The sequence below is a fragment of the Lycium barbarum genome, chromosome 6, assembly GCF_019175385.1.
Source record: "Lycium barbarum isolate Lr01 chromosome 6, ASM1917538v2, whole genome shotgun sequence".
NCBI lineage: Eukaryota > Viridiplantae > Streptophyta > Magnoliopsida > Solanales > Solanaceae > Lycium > Lycium barbarum.
This window is the reverse complement of record NC_083342.1, coordinates 6259041-6284004: the sequence shown is the minus strand read 5'-3', so window position 1 is coordinate 6284004 and position 24964 is coordinate 6259041. Positions and strand designations below refer to the sequence as shown.

The window sequence follows — 24964 nt, the reverse complement described above, 5'->3', positions numbered from 1 at the left end:
AAGACGAAGGGGACAGTCTGCACTCTGCAGAGAAAAAAATAAAATTTCGCTTGATTAATGTCGCTTTTCAACTGATTGCTCTGTCCTTGACTTGTTCTTTTTGTTTTACCTGTGTAATGGAAATCACTGATCTCATTGGCATTTTATCTGTTGCAGCAACATGATGAGGCAGTGGTGCTCCGGCGCCGTTTCGCCAGTGAAGCAACGCCCTTTTCCCTCCGCCACCAGATCTGGCCAGCGGGAAGACCATTACCGGTTGTTGGAATGGGTTTTTTTGGCAGAATGTATATGTGTATAGGTATTGTAATGTTATGTTTTGTAAGTAAAAAAATATCGTCACGTTTCGTAAATATTCTCCCTAAATACGTATATATATATATATATATATATATATATATATATATATATATATATATATATGTAAATTACCCTTTATTTTATAAAAGCACAAAGCCTTGTGACAGAACATTGATCGACTTTTTCACTCTTTAAATAGATTTCATGTTGGATATAATTATAATTTAATTTCCTCATATTTAAAATTAAGTAAAATTATTATTATATCAATCCTTGCGTTTACAATAACCACTAGGCTACACGTGCAAGGCACGCACGTTAAAATTAATAAAAAGAAAACATTTTTTTGAGCGGATTGCCATTCTTCTGGGGTGGTCTTTAATTTTTTCCCTTCACGTAGAATACCCTGAGGTTCTGTGTTTGAACCCCCGCTCAAGCATTTTAAAAAAAAAAATTGCAAGGCAAGGGTTTGGGAAAAGTCTGCCTTATGCGGCATAGGTTGCCTTAAGGCATAACTAAAAGTCTGCCTTATAAAGCAACCTATGCCGGATCCGGCATAACTTTATTTATGCCATAAGACAACCTATGCCATCTCCGGCAGAAGTTGCCTTGGCATAACTAAAAGTCTGCTTTATAAGGCAACCTCTGCCAGATCCGGCAGAACTTTAGTTATGCCTTAAGACAACCTATACCGCATAAGGCAGACTTTTCCAAAAGTCTTGCCTTGCGATTTTTTTTTTTATGCCTGAGCCTGGGTTCAAACCCAGAACCTCAAGGTATTCTAGACGAAGGACAAAAATTAAAGACCACCCCGAATAAGGGGCATTCCTGTGAATTGCCCAAAAGAAAATAATCATTAACTGGGGCCATTTATTTATTTCCAAAAGAAGAAAAATAAAACTAGTTGCTTAATTTTCCAAAAGGGGGAGCCACAAACAATTACTAACAAATTTCAGGTATATGGTCACTACACCTACTATTCGTATATTCATTATTTTCTGACATATACTTTGGGGTGGCTTAAAAAATTTATTTTAGATCCCTAGAATTTATGGCTCCAAAATTATTATTTTTGGCAAAAGAAGGAAAATATCTATTGCATGATTGAACATTGTACATGTTATAAATGTGTAATACATGTAGTATGAAACTTGCTTTAATGCATGTACCCTGAGAAATAATAGTTGATCTGATATTGATAGTTTTCTTAAACTTATTTTCAAAAGTAGAAGTGCTAAGAGAAATTGTCCAAATCAAAAAAGTAATACCCTATTTGATATACTCAATCATATAACAATTTCTATAGGGCTTTTGGTATAGAGTTAATAATTCCTGTAACAGTTATCTTAGGTGAAAGAATATTTCAAATAGAATTCTTGATTTGAAGCTTTCAACAATGGATTTAATTAAACCACGACTTCAAACTCGTCGTAGACAAAAATTAGGTATTTTAAGTGGAGAAGAGTAAAAAAAGACCAAGTTCAATATCCACTGCATTTCAAACACTGTGACACTGGCTCTCGAAAAAAAAATTGATTAAAAATGATCAAAACCAAAAAAGATAAAAAGTAAATTGAAGCTTCAAATGTATCTAAATTCCCATTAAGTAGTCATCTGAAAGCAGCTCAAAGATATCAAATTCATGGAATTGACAGGAGGCAATGGCAGAGCTAAAATTTTTACTAAAAGGAGTCGATATAGTTTAAACCTTTCAAAGGAATTTAACATATAATTTAATATATGTAATTTTTCGGACGACGGGGTCAATTGGTTCTCCTTGTAGCTCTGCCACTGGTAAGAGGCCAGTTGCTCCAGAAAATATGGAAGTTACTTTTTTTTGTTTTCCTTCACACAAGTATTGCCATATGGATTAGTATAATGACACTCAAATTGCAGATTTCATCAGTGACTTACAAGATAGACACACAAAATAAGCGGAAAAAAGGTAGTTACAGAGGAGATAGCACAGAAAATTTGAGTAGTGTGACAATGACAAAACTTATTGATGTATGTCACTGTCTAATCCTCAAGAATTTGCTGTTTTTCAAATTCAGCAATGTCAGCCAGTGAGCTAAAAGTGTTATTTATTGTTTCATTGCTACTACTTCTGCACTGAAGCAACTGTTCCCTGAGACTCCGCACGAGCTCGTTAAGCCTCTGAATGTTCTTCTCCTGTGATAATATAATCTGCAAAAATATTTATATTAGTCAGAACACCACGTGAGTTTGTATTTTGACTTCCGATCTGCCCCTTGTATATTTCATTGGTAAACAGAACTTACTGCAATAAAACTAGTGCTCTCAGCAACTAAAAATACTAAGATGAATTGTACATACAAAGTCAAAATTATTTTTTATGTAAATATTAGATGTCAGACCCCCTTGGCTTCTTCATGAGTTTACTCCATCAAAATCACAAGTGAAAGTGCAAAGAAATAAGTAACATGTGATATTAACTAAGAGGGTTCAGTTTGGTCATTAACTGTAACAAAGAGCCAAAGAGGAGTAAACTGGTTGTTTGTAGGATTCAGTGCAGGGGAGGAGAAAAAAACCGACGAACTTTAAATTTGAAAAAAATATATATATATGGCGAAGGAGAAGAAAGATTGTCGCAGATGGCCGAGGACATTCAACCATCATTTTTATGACCGAGAAATCCGATTGGAGCCAACCCTTTGGACCACGCCCAGCCTTCGAAACTCGGGGATTATTAGCCTGCCCCTCTACCCTTCTCCACTTAAATACTACACTTAGTTCGCTTGGCACCGGGCTCGAGCTTGGTGACGTAACCACAAAAACCTAATTGAACCATCATTAAAAGCGCAAGTTGGGCAGCCAGCAAAACTATGGCCCATGCCAGGCCAACTTGGTTGCATACAATAAGTTGATAGTAGTCCCACTTGTTCAGCCATAACCATCTCTCTTTGCTCCCGTACAAGTACTATAGATGTTCTTTTTAAATTATAGATAAGTTGCAACAGATTCTTTAAGTCCTTGTCTGTCAAAACTGCTAGTACTACAGATTTTTTATTGCTCTTGGTCCCATCTTTTCTCACATTTATTTCATTCTCAAGACAACAGTGACTTTAACTGGAGAAAAGGTTGGGGGAGGAACTATGACCACAACAATCAAATATTTGCACAATGCAGATTTTGCCTAACCTTATTAATTTCACATTCATGCATCATTTGTTCTATTTTCAGATTAACATTTTTATAAAGATTACTGCAACACCTTATGCTATTTCCTTGATCTAGAATAGTGGTCTTCTTATATAGACTTGGGCAATCCTCCCCTCATGAAGAGGGGAGCTAGCTTTAAGAGTTTAGTTAGGCCCAATGGCCATATCTTACACGGTATCAGAGCCACTAGGGCTCAAAATCTTTGTTTAGAAATTCCATATCTTTCCTGGCAGCCTAAGAAAAGTTCTCGGCTATTTGGGTCACCCTAAGGAGTGTGACCAGTTTATCTCACCACCACCATAATAAGAGATGGAAGGAGATTTCTGGCCGCAAGGGCCATCTCCGGCATCTGGGTGGGTAGCAAGTGAACCTCACGGGCCAACTATACCTCGTCGTTGTCTTTCACTCGTCGGCGTGGTCTGGGCATGCAGGGAGTGTAAGTGGTTAGAGTCCCACATTGGTTGGGGAACGGACTGGTGGTCTCCTTATATGGATTTGGACTACGCTCCCTCATGAGCTAGCTCTTGGGTTTGAGTTAGGCCCAATGAACATATCTTACATGGTATCAGAGTAGGGTCCCTCCCTGTTTGGACCTTCGTGTTATGTTGTTCACGCTCCAGTTGGTGGTCTGGGCGTGCAAGGTGGTATTAGAGTGGGTTAGAGTTCCACATTACTTGGGGAACCGACTGGTGGTCTCCTTTCCCCCATGAGTTAGCTTTTTAGGTTGAGTTACGCCCAAGGGCCATATCATCCAATCTTCAAATTTAATCTTTGCAACTTCTTCTTTCTTTATTTTTCTTAAAAATAGGAAAACTAAAAACAATCACAATAGCTTCTAGCCGTCTATAAGAATGAAGTACATCAAATAATAACCAGCAAAATTTTACGAACGTAGCTAAGGTTTCTATCTTGTATGGATGACTGGACATTTATAAAGTTATTTCACCATTTTTCATCAAGTCTCAAAAAAAAAAAAAGCTATTTCACCAAAAGTGTATATAAATTTGTTCTTTTGAATGAGTGTAGCAATTGATCAGCAGAACCTCATCATCTCTCTTTAATCTCACCATCTCCTGTAAACCTTGTCAAACATTGTCTTTAATATATTCAACTTGGTTTAAGTCTTTACCCCTCTTTCTACTCAAGTGTGCTAATTTATACATTTTATTACCTCTTTCTCCATTCCTAAATTTTGCTACAAGCCATCTAGTGTTTAGTTCTCTTACACTCTTCCAAAGAATATCCAAATTCGACTTTCAGTATCTATGTATATCACTCTCCTTTTGCTTTAGGAGCACTCTACAACTCTTCTTTCTACCACCATAATTTTTATGATTGAGGTCCTAGATCTTTTATATAGTAATGTAAATCACAAACTGCGGCGAACTCCAGAAAAGCTTTTCCTTCTTCATTCTTAGTAGTGTAACCATAACTTCAATGTACTTGGTTGAAACTGTCAATATATCTACCCACACGTCCATTTAGATCTCCCGACAAAGATCAATTGGTTATTTGGAATCCTTTGGACCAAAAATATCCATATCTCCCCAAATTTTAATTTTGGTTTCCTTATCTAATCTTGTTCAATGGGACCGGCACTTATAATGTAAATGTCTCCTTTCCTCACACTAGTCTTAACGAGATAATTATATCATAAATTTTTTTGAGACTGCTATAATTATATCATAAATGCTATTTACCTTTACACGTTTATACTTAAATTTGGCTTCTCAAATGATTCTTATCCTGTTGCTATTTTAGTCTATCCCACAATACCACAATTTATAACTTGTATTGCCAATCTCTCCGATTTTCCCCCGTCTATTTAGTCTCTTGTAAACACACAATATCGACAATTCAATCATTTGAGGATAACATTATTAGCTTCATCATATTCAGTTGTTAAGATGATAATTTAATTCATATTCGTTGGGAAAATAAGTAAGAATACAGACTAATACTTCCTTTGTTGCTTTCATCATGTCATCTGGTGATGGTGGATCCTCATAATAATGGAAGGATACTTTGATACATATCTAAGAGCTGGTTTAGCAGTGGGAAATAAAGAGAAAACCTACACTAAGGGTGGATTTATGCAGTTAACGTAAAATAAAGTTTCATATTTCTTTGCTAGGATGAGGAAGTTTCAAGTACCTTGGGTCCATAATACAAGGGGACGGGGAGATTGATGATGATGTTGCAAGCCGTATTGGAGCAGGATGGAAGAAATGGAGGCTTCCTTCCAGGGTGCTTTGCGATAAGAAGATGTCGCCTAGGCTGAAAGGTAAGTTTTACCGAGTGGTAGTTAGACCAACATTGTTGTATGGGGAAAAATGTTGCGTTCAAGATGAAGGTAGTGTAGATGCGGATGCTCAGATGGATGTGTGGTCATACTAGGAGAGATAGATTAGGAATGAAGATCTACGGGAAAAGGTCGGAGTGGCCTGGGTGGCGGACAAGATGAGGGAAGCGAGACTGAAATGGTTCAGGCATGTGAAGAGGAGGTGTGAGGATGCACCAGTTAAGAGGTGTGACAGATTGGCGGTCACAGGAGTTAGGAGAGGTAGAGGTAGGCCAAAGAAGAACTGGGGGGAGGTGATTAGACATGATTTGGCACAAAGCTGACTAAGGACATGACCTTAGATAGGAAGCTTTAGAGGTCGAGAATTAAGATAGAAGGTTAGTAGGTAGTTGAGTTTTGTCGCGCTGTGTGTGAGAGCGGTAGGGAGCTAACCTTTCCATCTTCTCTTCTCCTTTTCATAGTAGTATTATTTTGGTATCGCGCAGATCATTATCCTTATGTGTTATGTGTTGCGCCATGTGTTTTGTATCTTGATATTTTGCTGTCTTATTTTCTCTTGCATTCTGCATTGACTACATTTCTTTTGAGCCGAGAGTCTATCGGAAACAGCCTCTCTACCCCATAAAGGTAGAGGTAAGGTTTGCGTACATCCTACTCTCTCCAGACCCCCCTTGTGGGATCACACTAGGTATGTTGTTGTTGTTTGTTGTATTTCTTTGCTAGGATTAAAAAATTATCCCGAGTCTACACTTAGAAGGCTTTAACTTTCTTTTTTTGGTCTATTTCATTCTGTTTATTTATTTTGTTACCAGTGTCTATTTCTCAAAGTTTGTCAGTAATTTCAAAGATATAAGCAGGAGAGAAATGATGACCACCCTGAAGTCAAGAAATAGAGTGAAGTGCATATTTTTTTCTGATTGATTATTTAGTGGGGCCCAGGGATTATGTTAACTTTAGGGGGTCTGGTATAAAGAAGGACCTTATTTTCAATCCAGCAGCTGTTCTCTCAGTTTAGAAACAATTTATTTCCTAGATCCTATAAAGTTTTTCTGGGACACAAGTTCTAGAAGGCAACTCCTAGTCAGAAATCAAAAAACTCTGGGAACTTCTTTCAAGGCCCTATGAGATTATGGCTAATGAAGACGGGTAAATTACGAGATTGAAAATGGTAAACATATAGTGCATTTGCGATTTTGCGTGTTAAATTGGTTGCTGCTTTATAGAAATTAACGCATAAGAAAAACAACAAAGGATCCTCCTTGTAGAATTGTCTGGAACTCGGTAATGGTCATGAAGTTGGTTAAGATAATGGGAGACCTTGATGAAATTCCAGCAGAGACAAAAATTGCTAGGGAATTTCTTCCAATCTGAACATTGGTGGGCAGAGTTCCCTAGTACCTGTGCCGGTGGGAGGCAAGGGGTACTCGACATACTAGTAGAGGTGTGTAAACTGCTTGGACACCATTGTTATCAAAAAGAATTGTCTGGAGTTTGAAAGCCCCTAGAAAGGTAGAGTTTTTTCGTAACTTTCAGATTCGAGAAGAAAACAGTCCGGTAGATAGCTTGTTCATGAGATTTGATGCAGTTGGTCATTGCTATATGTTAGTGTCTTGAAAGGTAAAGTTGAAGCGAACCCCAAGGCATCCATTGTGGCTAGCAAATTATTTGCCCCATGCTTCACAGGATTAGGTATTGTACGCCTTTCAGATGAGACTTATGCTTATTTAGTTAATTCTTTTTGTCCTTCCCCACGTAATGGTATTATCTGATTTTTTTAAAAAAAAAGTCATTTCTTTTTTCTCGTAAAGGTTCTGATTAATGAGGGAAAGTTTTGTCATCCTACAAGGCCAAAGCTCGCTACAGCATTCATTGTCCTCCCCCCTCTCATACCCACAAATCCTCAATCACTAACTCTGCTTGACAGTTACTGCTACAGTTTCTCCTGTTATGCTCTTCTATTGTTTCTTTTTTGCTATTGCAATGTATCAAGATAACGAAGTGATAATGCAAACAAGTAGAGAAGAAGTACACAATACAGACACTCAACAAGTGAAATGAAGGAGTCAGATATGTTTATTTCTTATCTGTTTACTTTTTCCGAGTTGTTTCGATTTCTAACAAATACTTATTTTTTTCATATTAATAGAATGTCTCGTAAGGCATACACCTCATGCCTCGCCTCACAGCAAGGAGAATGAATCGGCTTGCATTTTTGGCCATTTTAAACCATTTATTCAAGGATCTCAATTGTAGGAACCCTGAAGGGATGAGATTTGCTGCAGACAATGCATAAAAACTGCCTAAAGTGCATTTATGTACGGACAATAAACACTGAGCCTCATGTTGTTTCCACATGGGAAATTATAGCAAAAAATACCCCCTAAGATTTAATGGGTACCTATTGATGCACATGGGAAATTATAGCGAGAGGCTATAAAACTGGAAAGAAACGTCATCTATAGCTCCTCCAAAGATTGACGTGAGATGTTTCTATGTTGGGAGGAGATTTAGAAAAGATACATTAAATAGAGGCTATAAAACTGGAAAGGAACTTGTAAAGTTATAAACACTTGATGCACATGCCATAAAAATAATCACGTGCCAGCCCTATTGTAGTACTCTCCTCTTTCCTTTAGTTATGCACTTTTTTTATGCAATTTCAAGGCCCAAAATTTTTGTAACATCAGTACTTGTGGATTTATTTATTGATTGGCCACATTCATTGGCTAAAGCTTCAAAAGATCAGATACTAATATACAGCTCAAAGGTAAATGGACTACTTAAAAACCAACATGAAGGATTTGGGACTTCATGGAACTAATACAGATACTTAGCCTTCATAACAGAGATATTACATGGTTAAAAAAGTACTCTTTATGCAAGCTCCGAGCAATGACATATCCACGAAAACTAGGGCATACTTCAGTCAAAGTGAGATCACAAAAAGCAAGCCATGCACTGCAACGAAACGGTCAAAACAAATCGACTATGTGTTTGGGTTGAGTCTTTCCAACAAGTTCATGACATTTGAGGTGCTTGAAGCATTGCAAATTGATAAGAGATAAGTTGATAGTTGGTTTAATTCCTCACTCTGGTTAGATTAACTTGGTTAGTTCCATTCTTGGGGATAAAGAAGGATCCACTGGAAGAATATAGTACATCCATCTAAAGGAAAGCATAATGTGGAAGCTGGTTTGACAACATGTGAAGGTATCAAAAACGCATAATACAACATCATTCATAATTTCATCGTACACAAACCAAATGATTCTTTAGGGTCAGAGATATTATCTTCGACCAGGCGACTTCTAATCACATAACTAACTCTAGCCTCTGTAGACTAATCTACTCAGTAAGCTAAAGAATATCTTTAATATTAAAAAAACTCGTAATGAATGCAAAATCTTGAAATAAAGTATTAAAGTGCAAAGGACTTCAAAATCAACCCAGATAAGAAATGACGGAAAGATAAAAAATCAAGATGCAAGAGGTCAACGAGTACCCTATCGTGAAACTAGCATATTTCCAAACTTGCAACTAGGAAGTCAGATCAAAATAGAGAAATTGACATAAACCCCCCACCAAGATAATAGCCAGCAAAATATATTTTTGTATATTAGTGTATAATATACATATAATATACATTTTTGATACATACAATGTATATTTAGCTAGTAAATGCAATTATTTTTGGCTGACCGGCCAAATGTGTAACTTGCCCTATTTATTCAATGCCTATTATGTCCATTTTTCACTTGGAATCTGTCAGAGAAATATAAAGTGCACATTTAATGATGCAAATATGATCAGCTAGATACAATGACTTATTTAACCCATCTTCCAAGGTAATAGGTAGCAAACCCCAGTTAACAACAAGTAATAAAAACCTAAACAATTCATACACAATATCACACAACATGCAACAAAGAGAACATAATATGATTACCTTCTCTTTAACAGCTTCTTCTCTCTTTGAGATTTGTTGCTGCTTCTGAGATATACTGGGACTCGGTTCGACGTCACTCACCAGCTGCTGTTTCCATTCAAACTGAGATGTGATTATGAGTACGATCAACAGAAAAACAAGCAGCATTGGTCTTGACATCATTACAATCTACTCTCACACAACCTGCCAATAATCCCACAAACGAAACAAAACACACATTAATTTCAAAAAAAGGATCATCCTCAAAATCATAACAGAACCCACCTTCACTATTATAGTGTCCTCATTTATAAATTTATTCAATAAATTATAGTAGTTTCTTTTCACTCATTCAATCATTAATGCTCTCAAACCTACAAGTTTACATCAAAAAGCTGCATTTTTGGCAATTCAGCATGAACGAACCTAAAGGGAAAACAAGCTTGTCTCAAAAGAGAAAAGAAAAAAACCTTAATCACAACACTCCATATAATCCAGGTAGAAAGCATTCTAAAATCTTTTTTTTTTTTCTCATTTTTAATCTCAAATTCCACAGATTTCCTAGAGAACAATAATAGAGAGTACAGAAGTTAACTAACTAACTTAGAATGCTCCATTACTAAAAACCCAAGTAACAAAACAGCTTAAAACAGGGATACAATCATAAAAATCCAGCTGTAGCAACAAAGAACTGATCTTTTTCACTTTTAATTTGAAATTTCACAATTTTCCTAGAGACCCAATTACCCAAATGGAGAACACAGAAATTAACCAAATAACTTAGAATGCTCCATGACCAAGAAAACCCCAAGTAACAAAATAATTCAAAACAAGCATACAATCTTTCAAAGAAAGCCATTAGTCCTATTGTAGCAACAAAGAATTGGTCTTTTTCAGTTTAAATTTGAGATTCCACAAATTTCCTAGACATCCAAAAGGAGAATACAGAAATTAACCAAATAGCTTAGAATGCTTCATGACTAAAAACCCAAGTAAACTGTAAAAGAACAGAACATGGACAGAATCTCAAGAAAGCAAGTCGTAGCAACAAACGACTAATCTTTTTCACTTTTAATTCGACATTCCACAAACTTCCTAGAGACCCAAACGCACATAGCGAGAGCTTAGTGCACCGGGCTGCCCTTTTTCAACCAAATAACTCAGAATGCACCATAACTAAAAACCCAAGTAACAGAACAATCTACAACAGGGATAGAATCCTAAAATAAAAAGCCAGTAGTCCTATTATAGCAACAAAGAACTGATCTTTTTCACTTTTCATTTAAAATTCCACAAATTTCCTTGAAACCCAAATGGAGAATACATATATTAACCAAATAAAAAAACCCAAGTAACAAAACAATTTTAAAACAAGGATACAATCTTTTAAAAAAGCCATTAGCCTATTGTAGCAACAAAGAACTGATCTTTTTCACTTTTAAATTGAAATTCCACACATTTCCTTAAAACCCAAATGGAGAATACATAAATTAACCAAATAACTTATAATGCACCATAACTAAAAACACAAGTTACAGAACAATCTACAACATGAATACAATCTTTAAAACAACCCAGTAGCCCTATTTTAGCAATAAAAAACTGATCTTTTTCACTTTTAATTTGGAATTCTACAAATTTCCAAGAGACCCAATACAGAAAATTAACCAAATAACTTAAGAATGCTCCATAACTAAAAACCCAAGTAAAAGAACAGTTTCAAACATGGATAGAATCCCAAAAAAATGTAGCAACAAAGAACTGATCTTTTTCACTTTTAATTTAAAATTCAACAACCCAAATGGAGATACAGAAATTAACCAAATTTAACTAAAAACCCATATAAAAGAACAGTTCAATACAATCTAAAAAAAGCCAGTTACCCCATTTTAGCAACAAAGAACTGATCTTTTTCACTTTAAATTTAAAATTCCATAAATTTCCTTAAAACCCAAATATAAAATAATCAAAATAACTTACAAGATCTAACCTTGAAGTGAAGCTCAACTAACCATAATAAGTCCTGTAATTATGAAGAACAAAAAAGGGTCTTCTTGGTTTTCACCTTTTGTTTCTTTTTTCTGTTCCTTTTTTGAGTTTGGCGTTAAATTGCAGTCTTGAACTGCTTATACTAATTAAGAAAATTTTAACAGTGAAATTGAGATTTGAGAGCAAAATGATATTAGAGTATATGATTGTAATGAATTTGGAAAATTATTGGGGACTGATTCTGGAAGTTATAGAGAATTTTAGGACTACTCTTAAAATTGCAAGTTTGAGAGAGACAGATTATCCTCTTAGCAAAGAAAGATATTTGGAAAGTTACAATAAGGTAACCATAAGTTTTATAAAAGATAAATTTAGCCATAACTTCTAATTCTTTGTTATTTTTTTCCCCATCCCCGTACGAGTGGTTATTGTGCAGTAACAACAATATCAGCATAATCTCACGAGCGGGATCTGGGGCGGGTAAAGTGTACGCAGAATCTATCCTTACCATGAAAGTACAGAGGCTTTTTCTGAAAGCCCTCGGCTAAAAGAAAAGAAAGAAAGGAGTGGTTATTGTGTGGTAAAAGAAATAAAGTATTCATTTTAATTTACGTGACACACTTTCATTTTTAAAATGATCTAAAAAAAATCTTATCTTTCTGCTTCGTAACAATTTAACTTCAAAGAACTCATTTTTATCCTTAAAGAGATGTTTTTTTATAGTTGGTCTTGAATTATAAATTTCAAAAGTCTTATTTTCTTTTTAAAATTTCTAGCTAATGAATCAGTCATCACATAACCTTGTGGGATATTTGTATTGGATTGCCATAATATAGAGAATGTAAGTTGGGCCATCTTATAATTTACCGTAAATATTTGTGTTTCCATTATCTATGAGTAATGTCCTAAAAGGAAAATGGAATTTTTTTTTCTACACGTATATATTTTGTATAAGTGAAGTTTTCCTATTCCCACTCATATGGGGTAACGGGACTCGCCAAATATTTCTTCCTAGTCCTAACGAAATGAGGTTAATTCCAAATTTTAATCCATCTCTAAAAGGGATTAATCCACTTAATATAAATATACACCATCCCAAATCATAAGAAATTACTCTTGTGCTAGCTACACTCATCATGGCATACTCTAAGAATATGTTAGTGTTTTGCTTTTTTATATCATTATCCTTCCTCTCATCTACTCAAACCAACTGCTCGGATTTCCAGTTTCATGAAAAATCATACGATTCGTGTAGTGATCTTCGTACTCTGAATTCCTCTATTTACTGGAATTATGACATGTCTTCTAGTACTGTTGATGTCGCGTTTAGGAAGTCTGAAAGTAAGCATGGGAGATGACTTGCTTGGGCTATAAATCCAACATCTACAGGGATGGTCGGTTCACAAGCTTTTGTGGCATTGCTGCATTATGTACTCTTGAAGCATACACATCACCTATCGACACCTATGGAACCACGTTCGTGAAAGGCGACTTGAATTTTAGGGTTCTCGACGTTTCAGCCCAGAATATCAATGGACAAGTCATCATATTTGCCAAGTTTGAGCTACGTGTCAATGGAACCAATAATATTGTGAATCATGTTTGGCAAGAAGGACCACTACAAGATGATAATACACCAAGAATTCATGACTTGTCGGGAGATAACTTGAAGTCTTTTGAGACTTTAGATTTCCGTTCGGAAAAAATTGTAACTATAACTCATGTAAAACAAAATTCAAGGTCTAAGGTAAAGATTGTTCATGGGATTATCAATGGGGTTAATTGGGAAATGATGATGCCACTAGGTGTTGTTATTGCTAGATTGAGATATCCACAGTTTTCAGAGTAACCGGCTTTGTGGTTCAATCTATATATTTATTGTCAAACTATAGCTTATTTTCTTGGTATTGTTGGTGGAGGTTTGGGATTTTTTCTCGGGAGACAATCTTCAGGCGGAGTGAAACACACTTTGCATAAGTATATTGGTGGTGCACTTTTAGGCCTTGCAACATTACAAGTCTTAGCTCATCGTGTACGACCAGAAAAGGAACACAAATACAGGATATATTGGAATATCTATCATTGGTGCACTGGATATGCTACTATTATAATGGGAGTTGTCAATTGTTTGAAGGGTTTCCAGATGATGGATGTGGGGATTTGGAAGAATGCTTACATTGCGTTTCTTGCTTCCTTGGGCTTTGTTGCTGCTGCCCTTGAACTTGTGAGACGATACTTGAATGCTAAAAAAAAAACCTACTCCAGGAGCTTTACCAAACAGTATCGAACAAGAGGCGTAGAGTTCTAATAAGCCATGAACTATATCAAAATCATTCTCAACGAGTCCATAAGAAGTGATCCCACTTTTTTCATCGGATCCGGATAAAGACCAAAGATCTTGAGCGATCGATCCGGCAGAACAACTCAAAAGATAAAGAAGTATTGTTAATCTCTTCATGCTCGTTCCAAGCTCGAAGTACCATTTGTACAAATAAGAATCCCCTTTGTTACATGATTTCTTCTTCATATAGCTAGATATAGTATCTATGGGGCAATTACTTAACGAAGACATATTTCTTTTTCTTCTTCCCTGTAATCATAAATCTTAACTTTTACTTTTGTAGGCATATGTAATTCGGAGCGCAAATTTCATGTATGTTCCACCCCAAAGGGATTAGACTAGATAGACTAGTTATTGATTGACGGTGCTATTAAAAAGGTGGCTGTCTAAAAAGGTTCTATTTAAATTTTAAATATTACTTGACAAACCCAAGGACAGAGGTAAACACACAAAACAAGCCTAGACACAGAAATAGGCAAAGTAATAATCATCGAGGCCTCACAATCTGAACATGCCAAATTGGAGGAATATAAATCTTATAGTTTTGGATCCACAAACTTTAAATTCATCAATTAGTGAAATAAAAAGAAGTCACACACAACTGACAACACAAAGCCAAAAAAATAATCCAGAGTTGATACTCGTTCATGCACAAAAATATGAACAACCGCCGCGGATATTATACAACTACACATCTTTACAAGGTATTATACAACTATGTAAAGTAAGACACCACCCTAAAGTTCTGCTACTGTCATACACCTGCAAGTTTACAAGATATCATCCTGAACATTACTGTTTTGCTAGTAAAATACAGATAATTGGACATAAGCAGAGCCTACTTTACATGCATCAAAAAGTTGAATCAACTACCTCTCTGAACTGCCACTCTAAATACTACAAAAGAGATCTATGCTGGCGCTACATTAACTTCAGCTGGAGTAATGCCATTTTACTCTGTAGTGGAACTCCGAACAAACAAAGAAACATGACCAGTAACATCAAGAAAACTAAAAGTAAACATATCGACCATTGCTTCATCCTTTTAATCAACTGTCTACTGATGCCCCGACCATGGCTAATCTTCTTATTAGCTTCATGCCGTTTAGATTTCTCTACTCGACGGGGCACGTTCTCTGTTCGTAGTTTTAGTCTTCGATTTGCTGTGCCCTGGAAAGGCAGCCGATGAGACATCAGATTTTGGGCTTCCTCGGACATTGGCGAGTTCGTAGAGGATTCAAGATTCCTAGCGATTATTGGCAACAGATTGTTTCTTGCCTTATACAAAGAATCATCTAGCTTAACGATATCATTTTTCAATACATCAGCAAAACAGTCCTCTTCATCACAATCCTGAAATTCCGAACATCAAGATATTAGGTCAGGAAATTTTGAACTCAAGAATACTCATCATGTTTGAAAGAGAATAAAGATAAAACAGAAAGAACAGCCTAGAAATGACTCTAATAGGAAGACTGCTCCGTCCCCTCCTACTTCTAAAGATAGTTAGAAAAGTAAAGGAATGATCGTCCCTAAGTAGAGGCGAATCTAGGATTTCTAGAACATGGGTGCACTACTAAAGATATGAGGAAAAAAATGTATTAAGTGGGAATTGATCCTTGTTCCTCTTGGTCAATAACTAAGCTTTTAACTAAGTGCACTATTAATCCTTTTTGTAGCATGGGGCCATAAGGTAATACTAAATCAATTCTAGAAAATATGTACATAAAATATCTAGTTTTGCGGGAAGTCCATGGGCTCACGTGCCCCAAATTTTGTACATAGATTCGCCCGTCCCTAAGGGTGTGTTTAAGATTCCAATTTTCCCATGTTTGGCTGGGTTTTTCTCCGGGGGAACAAGTTCCTTAGAATGAAGAAAATGACTTCCCTTATAAAAGTAGGGAAAACAAGTTCCATAAGTGACATTCCAAGTTCATTGTCTCCTCCCACATTCCCCACCCCATCCATCCCCATAGTGTTTTGCTAGATTACATATAACAACTCTTGGGATAATAATTTTTTGCTACTTACCGACCACTAGAAAATTAGTAAGTAACCAACTTGTTTTCCAAGAAAACATTTTCCTTCATACCAAACACACCGTAGGAGACTTGAGTATGTGATAGAATCATTTTTAGGAAATGTCAATGAAGTGGCGAAGGCCGGCTATCATACTGTTAATCACATCTTGAAGGGGCTATTCTATCGAGTTTTACTTTAGCAGAATCAGTTTCACAAACATATAGTGAAACAAGGGGCGAAAAATACAAAGACAAAGTATGTAAAGCAACAAATATGAAGGCTGACACTAGTACAAAGGCAAGCTATATAGAAGGGTTGCAGAACCAAAACCTTCAAGTCAATAGAGGAATGATGCTGAGGCAACTCTTTAGTCAGCTTATCGGATTCTGATCCAGATTCAATCTGCTCAACCGAATGAGAACTATAACTGCTACTACCCACTTTGGAACAGCACGCCACTCCATTTATCAATCCCAAACCATCCAACTGTCCTGCCCCAGACAAAGCAGTGGTATCATCTACAGCCAGATGATTCCTTTGATTTCCTGGGGTGTCATTCAAATGAAACTCGTTATTCTTCCGCAGGCGGCAAACAACCATTGAATCCTGTATAACACATGGAATCAGAACATTAAATTAACTTCCTTCTTGTAGAAGTTGACATATTTTAAGCAACTGCAGCAAACAAATTATCTCATTGAGCAAATAATATTGTAACATAATCTGTACAATACTAGATCTCCAATGTTTGCCGTAAGCGGACTAATTCTCCAAACATCATGTTAGGTTCTTGACAAATGTTACCACATAGATACTTAATATCTAGCCATTAATGATTAACAACAGAAATCCCCAATTTATCTATGATTCTAGCTAGTATGATTCCACTTAAACGCCTTCAGATAAAGCTCAACAATCCAGTAGCAAATTATTTAATTTTTCGTCAATCATGTTCTAATAATAAGCAAACCAGTTACAAACAACAACAGACCCAGTGTAATCCCATAATTTAAGGTAATTGCAGCCTCAAGTTTCTTTTTCACTTTAGAGAAAATATATCATTATGCTCTGACCTGCTAACACAAATAAAACCATAGTTTTCCCTTTTATTTTCAGATGGCATAATTAAGAAGATAACATCAAAATGACTAACATATCCAAGAACCTTCACTTTCCTAAGCAACTGACTTGTTGACCAATCATTTAGAGCATCAAAAGCCCAAAAAAACTAACAATGCTACAACCAAAATTGTGAGAAGTAGGTGGCTTCGCAGTTTTTCTAGCTCAGAAGCCAGCAATTCTTAATAAAAGGATGATGGTTTAAGCTTTGTTACCTGATAATTAGAGTTACCCGTCATGCAATATTCATGCATTATCCACTGTGTCCTCTGTCCTTTAGGAGCCCGACCAATGTGGAATACCAGGGTTCTCTTTGTGCCAATCATATTAGAACCAGACTTCACATTACGTTCTTTTCCTGTGGCCTTCCAGTAACCAGACTCAGTTGCCCTTTTACTCTGCGAACCATTTGGGTACTTCCTTCCACGAGGAGAGAAGAAGAACCATTCATTATCTGACTGAATGATGGATTGAGCTGGTAACACAAGAATAAATGAATGATCAGTTGATGAATAAGAAAGATCGGAAAGAATGATTTGGAGAAATTACTAAGATACACAGCCATCTATATGTTTATATTGAAGAAAGGAAGCATGACAATGCAATTTTTTTCTGGACTTCCAACTACACTTCAGTACGTTTTTAATGGCATTTTTGCTCAATAAGCTACAGAACCAAACTTCAGCAAAACCTGTATAAAAGGAAACTGTGATAATGGCAAAATTTTGGTGCTACATAGTTTATTATGACAAGTTTATTATGACCCATTTCTAGTCATAGAGCTGTATATGCACAAAGACCATCAAGACATCGGTCCTTATCTGGTATCGCTGCCACACCATTGCTGCAGCCACGCTACGATCCTCAACATATTAATATAACTAAGAGAAGAGAACAGCGAATATTTTTCTCCGAATCAGGTAAATGAAAACAAGAAATATTCGCCCCCCATCCAGTTCAAGAAGATCAAATTCAATAAACTTTGGGCTGATTTTTGACAGTGCAGCTATTTTTGAAATAAAGCATACAGATCTTGTATCACTGACCAAACTTTTGGGAATTCAATAGCCAAGTTCATTCCTTTCGGATGGAGTGATGGGATCATATGCAAACAATAGAGACCAATAATCAAAGCAAGAAGTTAGCATCAGGAGGAGCAGTTGGTGGCCTTTGAATAAATTGTCACCAACTTTATTCAAAGTCTGACCAATTTCATTAATCACTCCTAGAGTACACATGACTAAATGCAATTCTGGAACAAATATTGCCGACTGATTGTTTCTGCTTGCAATACAAACCAAAACTCAGCCAATCAAAATATAGAAGTCCGATTGAAGATGCTAAGGATATTATCCAAAAGTTTATACTTTAACACAACTTGTTTAATATTTTGGCTATTAGACCTCTTGGTAACGGCATCAACATGCTCCAATCGATACTATCCCATTCAGCATTTATGACCTTATAACTTGACAAGATCTTTCCCAAGGTATCTAATATTCTCCCATTCTTGAGGATTCAGTACTCTGCACAGCTACTCCATTCGTCCCAATTTATGTGAAGGTGTTTGACTGAGCATGGAGTTTAAGAATGAAAGAAAAACTTTTGAAACTTGTGGTCTAAAACAAGTCATCGATAATTGTGTGACTATAAATCATCTCATTAAGCGTAAAGTTGGAAGTATAAAATTAAATTGTTAGTAAATATAGAAAGATGTCGTTCTTTTTGGGACTGATTAAAAACGAAAGAGTGTCACATAAATTGGGATGGAGAGAGTATTTATTTTCTGCTAATATCAGTACATCATAAGGGCAGCAGATATTTCTTCCACCTGGGCATCTGCATATTTTGTACCTAGAGTGATGAAACAGAGGAATCACTAGTAGAAGAACAAGCACAATGTGACGCCCCTGATGGAGGGCAGGTCAAGTAGGACTGACAGGCTTCTAGGCTGGCAAGCTTTTGAAGATGGTATGCACATGACACCTTAGGTGAATCCCACATCGGATTGGGAAAGAAAAATGAGAAGCGCTCAAATTCACGTGGTATGAGCCAAAAAGACAAATTTGTCCGGGCCAAGGGCCAAAGAGGAAAATACATGTAATGTCATGGACTTGGGATGTTATAAACAAGATTCTCTCATCAGAATCAGAAACATGACTGAAATGCTTTATGCAGCCACCCTCACCCTAGTGTAAACCCACAGTTAGGAGGAACTTTTTTGTATCTCCAATAACTGCTCTCATGCTAATGATAATTTTTTCATACATATCCTTTATGGCATTTATATATTCAGTATGAACTCCTTGCTGTACCACCACTAAAAGACCTTTCTTGGTATTCTACCATATACTTTCTCTAGGAATGAATACCACGCATAGATCTTTTGTCCTTCCATTCATTTCTTAGCAAGAATATAGCTTTTATCTAAGATTTTCCAGAGATATAAATCTAAACTTGTTCTCTGTCAATCTTGTCCCTAAGTCTCTGCTCTATCACTCTTTTCCAGAATCCCACCGCATGACTCATAAGTTCAATGCCCACGATAGTTCGTACAACTTTATATCCTATATTTTTATAAATTGGAATCACAGTTCTCTCTCTCCACTCTCACGCATCATTACCACTTCTTAGTATAGCATTAAATAGTTTGGTAAGCCACATCTCCAAGAAACTTCCTAACCTCTATGGGGTTACTATCCGAACCCCAGGCTTTTTAAATTCTCATATTTTTATGATCTCCTCTACTTTGCCGGCATAATTCTATGAGTGTAGCTACAATTTCTATTGTAAACAGATGTATAGAGATCCAAATTGTTATTCTCATGGTTCGAATTAAACAATTGATCAAAATATTCTCTATATCTCTCCTTGGTCTCGTTATCTTCTGTCGACACTTGTTGAGGATCGTCTTTATACGCTTTACCTGGTTTAAGTCCTTATTCCGCTTCTCTGTCAGACGTGCTAGTTTAAGCATTTCTTTCTCCGGTTCTCTTGTCCCTAAGGGCTTCCCTCGTGCTTTACTAATGGCGTTCCTAGCTTCCCTCTTAGCTCTCTTATATTCTTCAAAGTTCTGTCAAAGACTTCGTTGTCTTCTATTTTTGATAACACGACACTCTTCTTTTAGTTCTACTAACTCTTTGTTCCTCCTCCTTCCACCGCCAGGATTCTTGCAATCAAGGAAAGAACTTTTTAAACACACCGAGCACTTCACTCGCTACTCTTTTAATGCAACCTGACATTTCCTACCATTGGATATCTGCATACCCTCCAAGTCCCATGCTCCCTCCTCCATAGTTTTGTTCTCGAAAAGCTAACTGGTTAGAACTCTTTAATGCCCACTATCGAATTCTTCGCCTCCTTTCTCACTCTACACTTACACTTTACCTCCAAGACCACCAACCTGTTTTTGGTGGTCATGTCTCTCCTGGTATAACATTATTCTCCTTACATGCTGTTCTATCATGTCTTCAAGATAAAAGTCTATTTGAGTAAAAATTGTAAATAACATTTTTATAAGTAAATTCTAAAGATACAACAACAACAACGTGGGGTCCAGTCAAGGTAAGATACACGCAGACCTTACCTCTAAAGAGACTGTTTCCGATAGACCCTTGGGCTCAAAGTAAATTCTAAAGATTATCTTTCAATATCTTGTAAAACAAAACTGGACATTTAAAACTTGTAAAAAGTAAAAACTAACCAGGAAGATCCCAAGGTTCATGTTTCCAAATCTCAACTTCAGAAATAACTTCAACACAGTTATCAGAACCTTCAACTTTCTTCTTTAAGTAATAAGATATCAGTTCCTCATCTGTTGGACAAAACCTAAAACCTGGAAACATAACAGATGCTGTAGCTGCTGATATCTCCACATTCTTTTCACTATTACTATTATTATTAACATTAATTTCACTTTTCTCTACCATTTCTCCATCTTTTTTCTTCTCATTTTTACAACCTGATACATCCCCATCATCCATTACTCCAAAAGAAAAAAATATTAAAAAAAATCAACTTTTTCTTCAATTTCTTGACCCTTTTAGAATTTTGTATAAACCCACCTTTTTTCCTACAATTTGGTAAAATAAAAAAAGAGTTTAGAAGTTTTTATAAACCCATTGTTTTCTCTAATTTCTTAAACCTTTTTCTTTGTCTAAGTGAAAAAAAGAGCTTACAAGTTTGTATAGTAAAAATGGTGTGAGGCAGGAAAATTTAACCTGTTGAAGAGTTGGTAGGCGTTTGGACATAACGGTGAAATTTGGAAAAAAGTACTCGCTCTGTTTTAATTTGACATGTACTTTTTGTTTTTTTAAAGGATCCGTTTGGCCACGAAAATTTTTCACTTTCTTCCGAAAAACGTTTTCACTTTATTGGAAAAACGTTTTCACTTTATTGGAAATCAATGTTTGGCTATGAAAATTCAAAATACAACTTGAAGTTAGTATTTGAAATTTGAAAACACCAAAATACTTGTTTTCACTTTTTTCACTTTTAATACATTCAAATAATCAAATATTATTTGCATAAACTATAACCAAACACAACTTCATCTTTAACTCCAACTTCAACTCCAACTCCAAATTATCAAATAAAGTGAAAAATATAGGCCCCGTTTATCCATAGATACCAAAAAAAATTCACTTTTTTTGGAATTTTGGAGTTGGAATTATGTTTGGACATAGTTTTTGAAATTGTAGTTTTTGGCGAAATGTAGCTGTAAAAAAGTGAAAATTTTGAAAAATAAATTTTTGGAGTTTTTGGTATTCCGGAATACAACTTCAAGTTGTATTCGGAATTCTTATGGCCAAACACTGAAAAGTGAAAAAAAGTGGAGAAAAAAATCCAGAATAAAGTGAATAATTCTTATGGCTAAACGCCTACTTAGTTTTCATGGTCAAACACCTATTTAATCTGTTTAAAAACAACTTTTTAGTTTTAACTTTTCAAGGTGCATATTTAATAGCACAAGATTAAAGGTCATTGTGGTACATTCTACGTATCTTTAGTCGATAACTACAAGATTCAAAAATATCTTTTTCACTTTCGTAAGTTTCGTATCAAGTCAAAAAACTGACAAATAAGTTGAAACGGAAGGGATATTATTTGTTTCAAATTGAAAATATTGGAGTTGTGTTTGTTATGAATAAGAATTGGAGTTTTTTCGGATATTTATGAGTAATTTGGAGTGAAAATTATGAAAATAACTTTTTAATTTATTTTTGGAAATTCAACTTCAACTTAATTTCAGAAAATTATAACAATCCTATCCAAAAATAATGTTCCAACAAAAGAAGTGGAAATTATCCGTAGCCAACAGGAGCGGATTTAAGTGGAGGTGAGGGCGGCAAAAAGTTAACAATATACAAGTAGGATAGATTTTTTATGTTTATGTACATATATTAAGTTTTGAACACTCTGAGCATATATAAAAAGTTAGCTCAAGTGGTTCAGAGTGTTCAAAATTATTTCTAGCGTCTTAGGTTTGATTTTCATGAATAATATTATTTTTTATATTTAACTTTTGATACTTTTTAAAATTCCTTAAGTGAAAATTTTAGATCCGCTACCGTTATCTAAAAGGGGACTAAGATTTCTACTTTCCGTTACTTTTGAGGAAAAAAAGTGAGTGAGTCAGCAGCTTTATTTTTTCTTTTGAGGATAGCCAGGACAGAATTACGTGTTAATGGAATGGCATGGGGGACCACGTGGCTGCCTTTCCTTTTTTTCAGGTAAAAAGGAGGAAGAAAGAAAGAAAGAAGAAATCTGGAGGATATTCATTAAAATCTTTACCTAAACAAGTGTATGCTCTTTTCTCTTTTACAACAACTATCTCAAAGGTAATAACTTCATGGAGCAATGCATTTAGTTGGAGTCAATTTACCTACTATCATTTAATTTGAGCAAATTACCTGGTAAAGTTATTTTTCTTCCTCATAAGTTATTCAAGTTTATACATTATCTTAAAAAGTATCAAGGGCCAAAAGTCATTTTAAAAATTAAAAAAAAAAAGGTCATAGTAGTCTCTTGAGTGAACTTTGAGTTAAAACATCCTTGGTTTTTTTTTTTACACCGAAGAATAATAGTCCTCCAATTATTTTCACTTTCGTACTTCGTAAATTAGATTGTGTTTTAACAAAAAAAAAAAAAAAATTGTGTTCGTCGTATAGGTAAGTTCATAATATAGATTAAAAAAAAATCATAATGTTTAAACGTAAAAAGAAATGAAAAGTGTTAACGTAGAGGTTAAAATAGGTACTAAAAATTTTAAATGAGATAAAGAGGAGGAACAACTATTGTTCTAGATCGGGAGAGATATTTAATTTTTGAAACAGGGTTGGAGGGGGGAATAATTTTCACCCAAATAATATTACAAGATTGACAAAAATAATATTTGAAAACTTTAAAAAATTTACTACACAATGATGATATAGAATCTCCTCATTTTATGTGATGTCGATGATTTATATTTTTAATGATGTTATTCAATATGCATCTATGTTTTTTTTTTTTTCTTTACGAAAATCCTTTATGATTAATTTTTATATTGAACTTTTTACATACTAGGACCTAATTTTTTTTGTTTGAAGAAATTCATTTTCCTTATTAATTATGAACTTCCTGACAATAATTTCTACCGTAGAAGAAACTAACAGCTGATTTAAACTATTTTATCAAAATAAAGATTACTCATAAAATGAATAAATAGAAAATGTTATTTTATTGTTGAACTCCTAAGTTTTCATACATAAATCTAATGAATGTTAGTTCTCTTTCATAGGGCTCTTGGCGCACGTTAGTTAAACGTATACCGTTGGTGGTGCCATGGCTAGAGGATGCGGAAGAGGGCGTGGAAGGCCCCAGAAAATACCCATCGTAGAATTTGGAAGCTCATTGGGGACTCATGAAGCAGGGGAGATGCAAAACAATGGAAAGCAGGTCGCTCTTGACGATACGCTTAATAATAGACCAATTATGCTTAAACCATGGACCATGGATTTTGATTTTAGTACTGAGTTCCCTATAAGGATCCCCCTCTGGGTGAAATTCCCTGGGTTACCTATGTCATGCTGGGAAAGAAAGCCTTGAGTAAGATTGCTAGTGTCATTAGGGAGCCTATCTATGTTGATGAGTATACTACCAAGCAGACTAGACTTTCCTTTGCAAGGATGCTGATAGAGGTAAACATTACCAAACCCCTTCCAAATGAAATTAAGGTGATAGATCCTCAAGGGAATCAATTCCGACAGTTGGTCTCATATGACTGGAAGTCTAGTTTTTGTCCAACTTGCTTGGTGGTGGGTCATAGTTGTCCACCTAAGATGAATTATGAGGGTACAAAGCCTAAGAAGCAACATAATGAACAGCCTAAATAAAGACAAGCCCCTAAGAGAGTGTTGCAACAATGGCCGAGTAAAGGTGTCATCCAAGAAAGGGAAGACCACACAACAGTGATGGCAGCTTCTTAGGAGGGCAACTCAGTAGCAAATCAGATGCAGTCTACTATTCAAAACCAAGCAACTCTACAACAGGGTGCCCAAACAACCATAAGTGATATTGATCAGGGGACCACAAGTACAGCTGACCCACCCCAGATGCAGAGTAGCCAAGAAGGTCAAAGAGAAAATACTCCACAACAGGGCAATTTTGAGCAACAATCCCAAGTAGTGCAAAATAAGAAACCTGATCAGGGTGTCGTTACTACTAATCTTGATGGGACAATGTTTTCATTGGAACATTTTCCCCCATTAGGATCAGTAGCTGCTAAACAAGGGTGTGGTAAAGG

At 35.7% G+C, this 24964-nt stretch overlaps 3 protein-coding genes across 6 annotated transcripts; 1 reads left to right on the top strand and 2 right to left on the bottom strand.

Annotated features, from left to right (window-relative positions):
* Positions 1-2167: 2167 nt before the first annotated feature.
* On the bottom strand, positions 2168-11986 carry LOC132600621 (uncharacterized). 4 transcript variants are annotated; one of them, XM_060313916.1, is made up of 3 exons: positions 11720-11986; positions 9729-9911; positions 2168-2484 (listed from the first exon to the last, which is right to left on the bottom strand). In XM_060313916.1, the coding sequence occupies exons 2-3, from the start codon at positions 9888-9890 to the stop codon at positions 2317-2319; spliced, it is 330 nt and encodes a 109-aa protein (XP_060169899.1). In that variant the 5' UTR covers positions 9891-9911; positions 11720-11986; the 3' UTR covers positions 2168-2316. The 4 variants fall into 4 exon arrangements, with proteins under 4 accessions (XP_060169899.1, XP_060169900.1, XP_060169898.1 ...); XM_060313917.1 differs by having other exon boundaries at positions 11773-11986; XM_060313915.1 differs by having other exon boundaries at positions 11688-11985.
* Positions 11987-13050: 1064 nt separating this feature from the next.
* LOC132643731 (cytochrome b561 and DOMON domain-containing protein At5g47530-like) lies at positions 13051-14004 on the top strand. Its single transcript, XM_060360263.1, has 2 exons — positions 13051-13501; positions 13589-14004. The coding sequence occupies exons 1-2, from the start codon at positions 13051-13053 to the stop codon at positions 14002-14004; spliced, it is 867 nt and encodes a 288-aa protein (XP_060216246.1).
* Positions 14005-14687: 683 nt separating this feature from the next.
* On the bottom strand, positions 14688-21421 carry LOC132600620 (NAC domain-containing protein 40). The gene is made up of 4 exons (XM_060313913.1): positions 20882-21421; positions 17394-17653; positions 16390-16665; positions 14688-15390 (listed from the first exon to the last, which is right to left on the bottom strand). The coding sequence occupies exons 1-4, from the start codon at positions 21159-21161 to the stop codon at positions 14959-14961; spliced, it is 1248 nt and encodes a 415-aa protein (XP_060169896.1). The 5' UTR covers positions 21162-21421; the 3' UTR covers positions 14688-14958.
* Positions 21422-24964: the final 3543 nt, after the last annotated feature.

What these genes read in the sequence shown, in the direction of transcription:
- LOC132600620 (XM_060313913.1), bottom strand. Translation starts at nt 21,161, where the DNA reads ATGGATGATGGGGATGTATCAGGTTGTAAAAATGAGAAGAAAAAAGAT. An exon ending in TGAACCTTGGGATCTTCCTG is followed by an intron (nt 17,654 to 20,881) that starts GTTAGTTTTTAC and finishes TTGTGTTACCAG; the next exon opens with CTCAATCCATCATTCAGTCA. An exon ending in CGGGTAACTCTAATTATCAG is followed by an intron (nt 16,666 to 17,393) that starts GTAACAAAGCTT and finishes TGTGTTATACAG; the next exon opens with GATTCAATGGTTGTTTGCCG.
- LOC132600621 (XM_060313916.1), bottom strand. Translation starts at nt 9,890, where the DNA reads ATGATGTCAAGACCAATGCTGCTTGTTTTTCTGTTGATCGTACTCATA. An exon ending in AAGAAGCTGTTAAAGAGAAG is followed by an intron (nt 2,485 to 9,728) that starts GTAATCATATTA and finishes ATATTTTTGCAG; the next exon opens with ATTATATTATCACAGGAGAA.
- LOC132643731 (XM_060360263.1), top strand. Translation starts at nt 13,051, where the DNA reads ATGACTTGCTTGGGCTATAAATCCAACATCTACAGGGATGGTCGGTTC. An exon ending in GGAAATGATGATGCCACTAG is followed by an intron (nt 13,502 to 13,588) that starts GTGTTGTTATTG and finishes GTCAAACTATAG; the next exon opens with CTTATTTTCTTGGTATTGTT.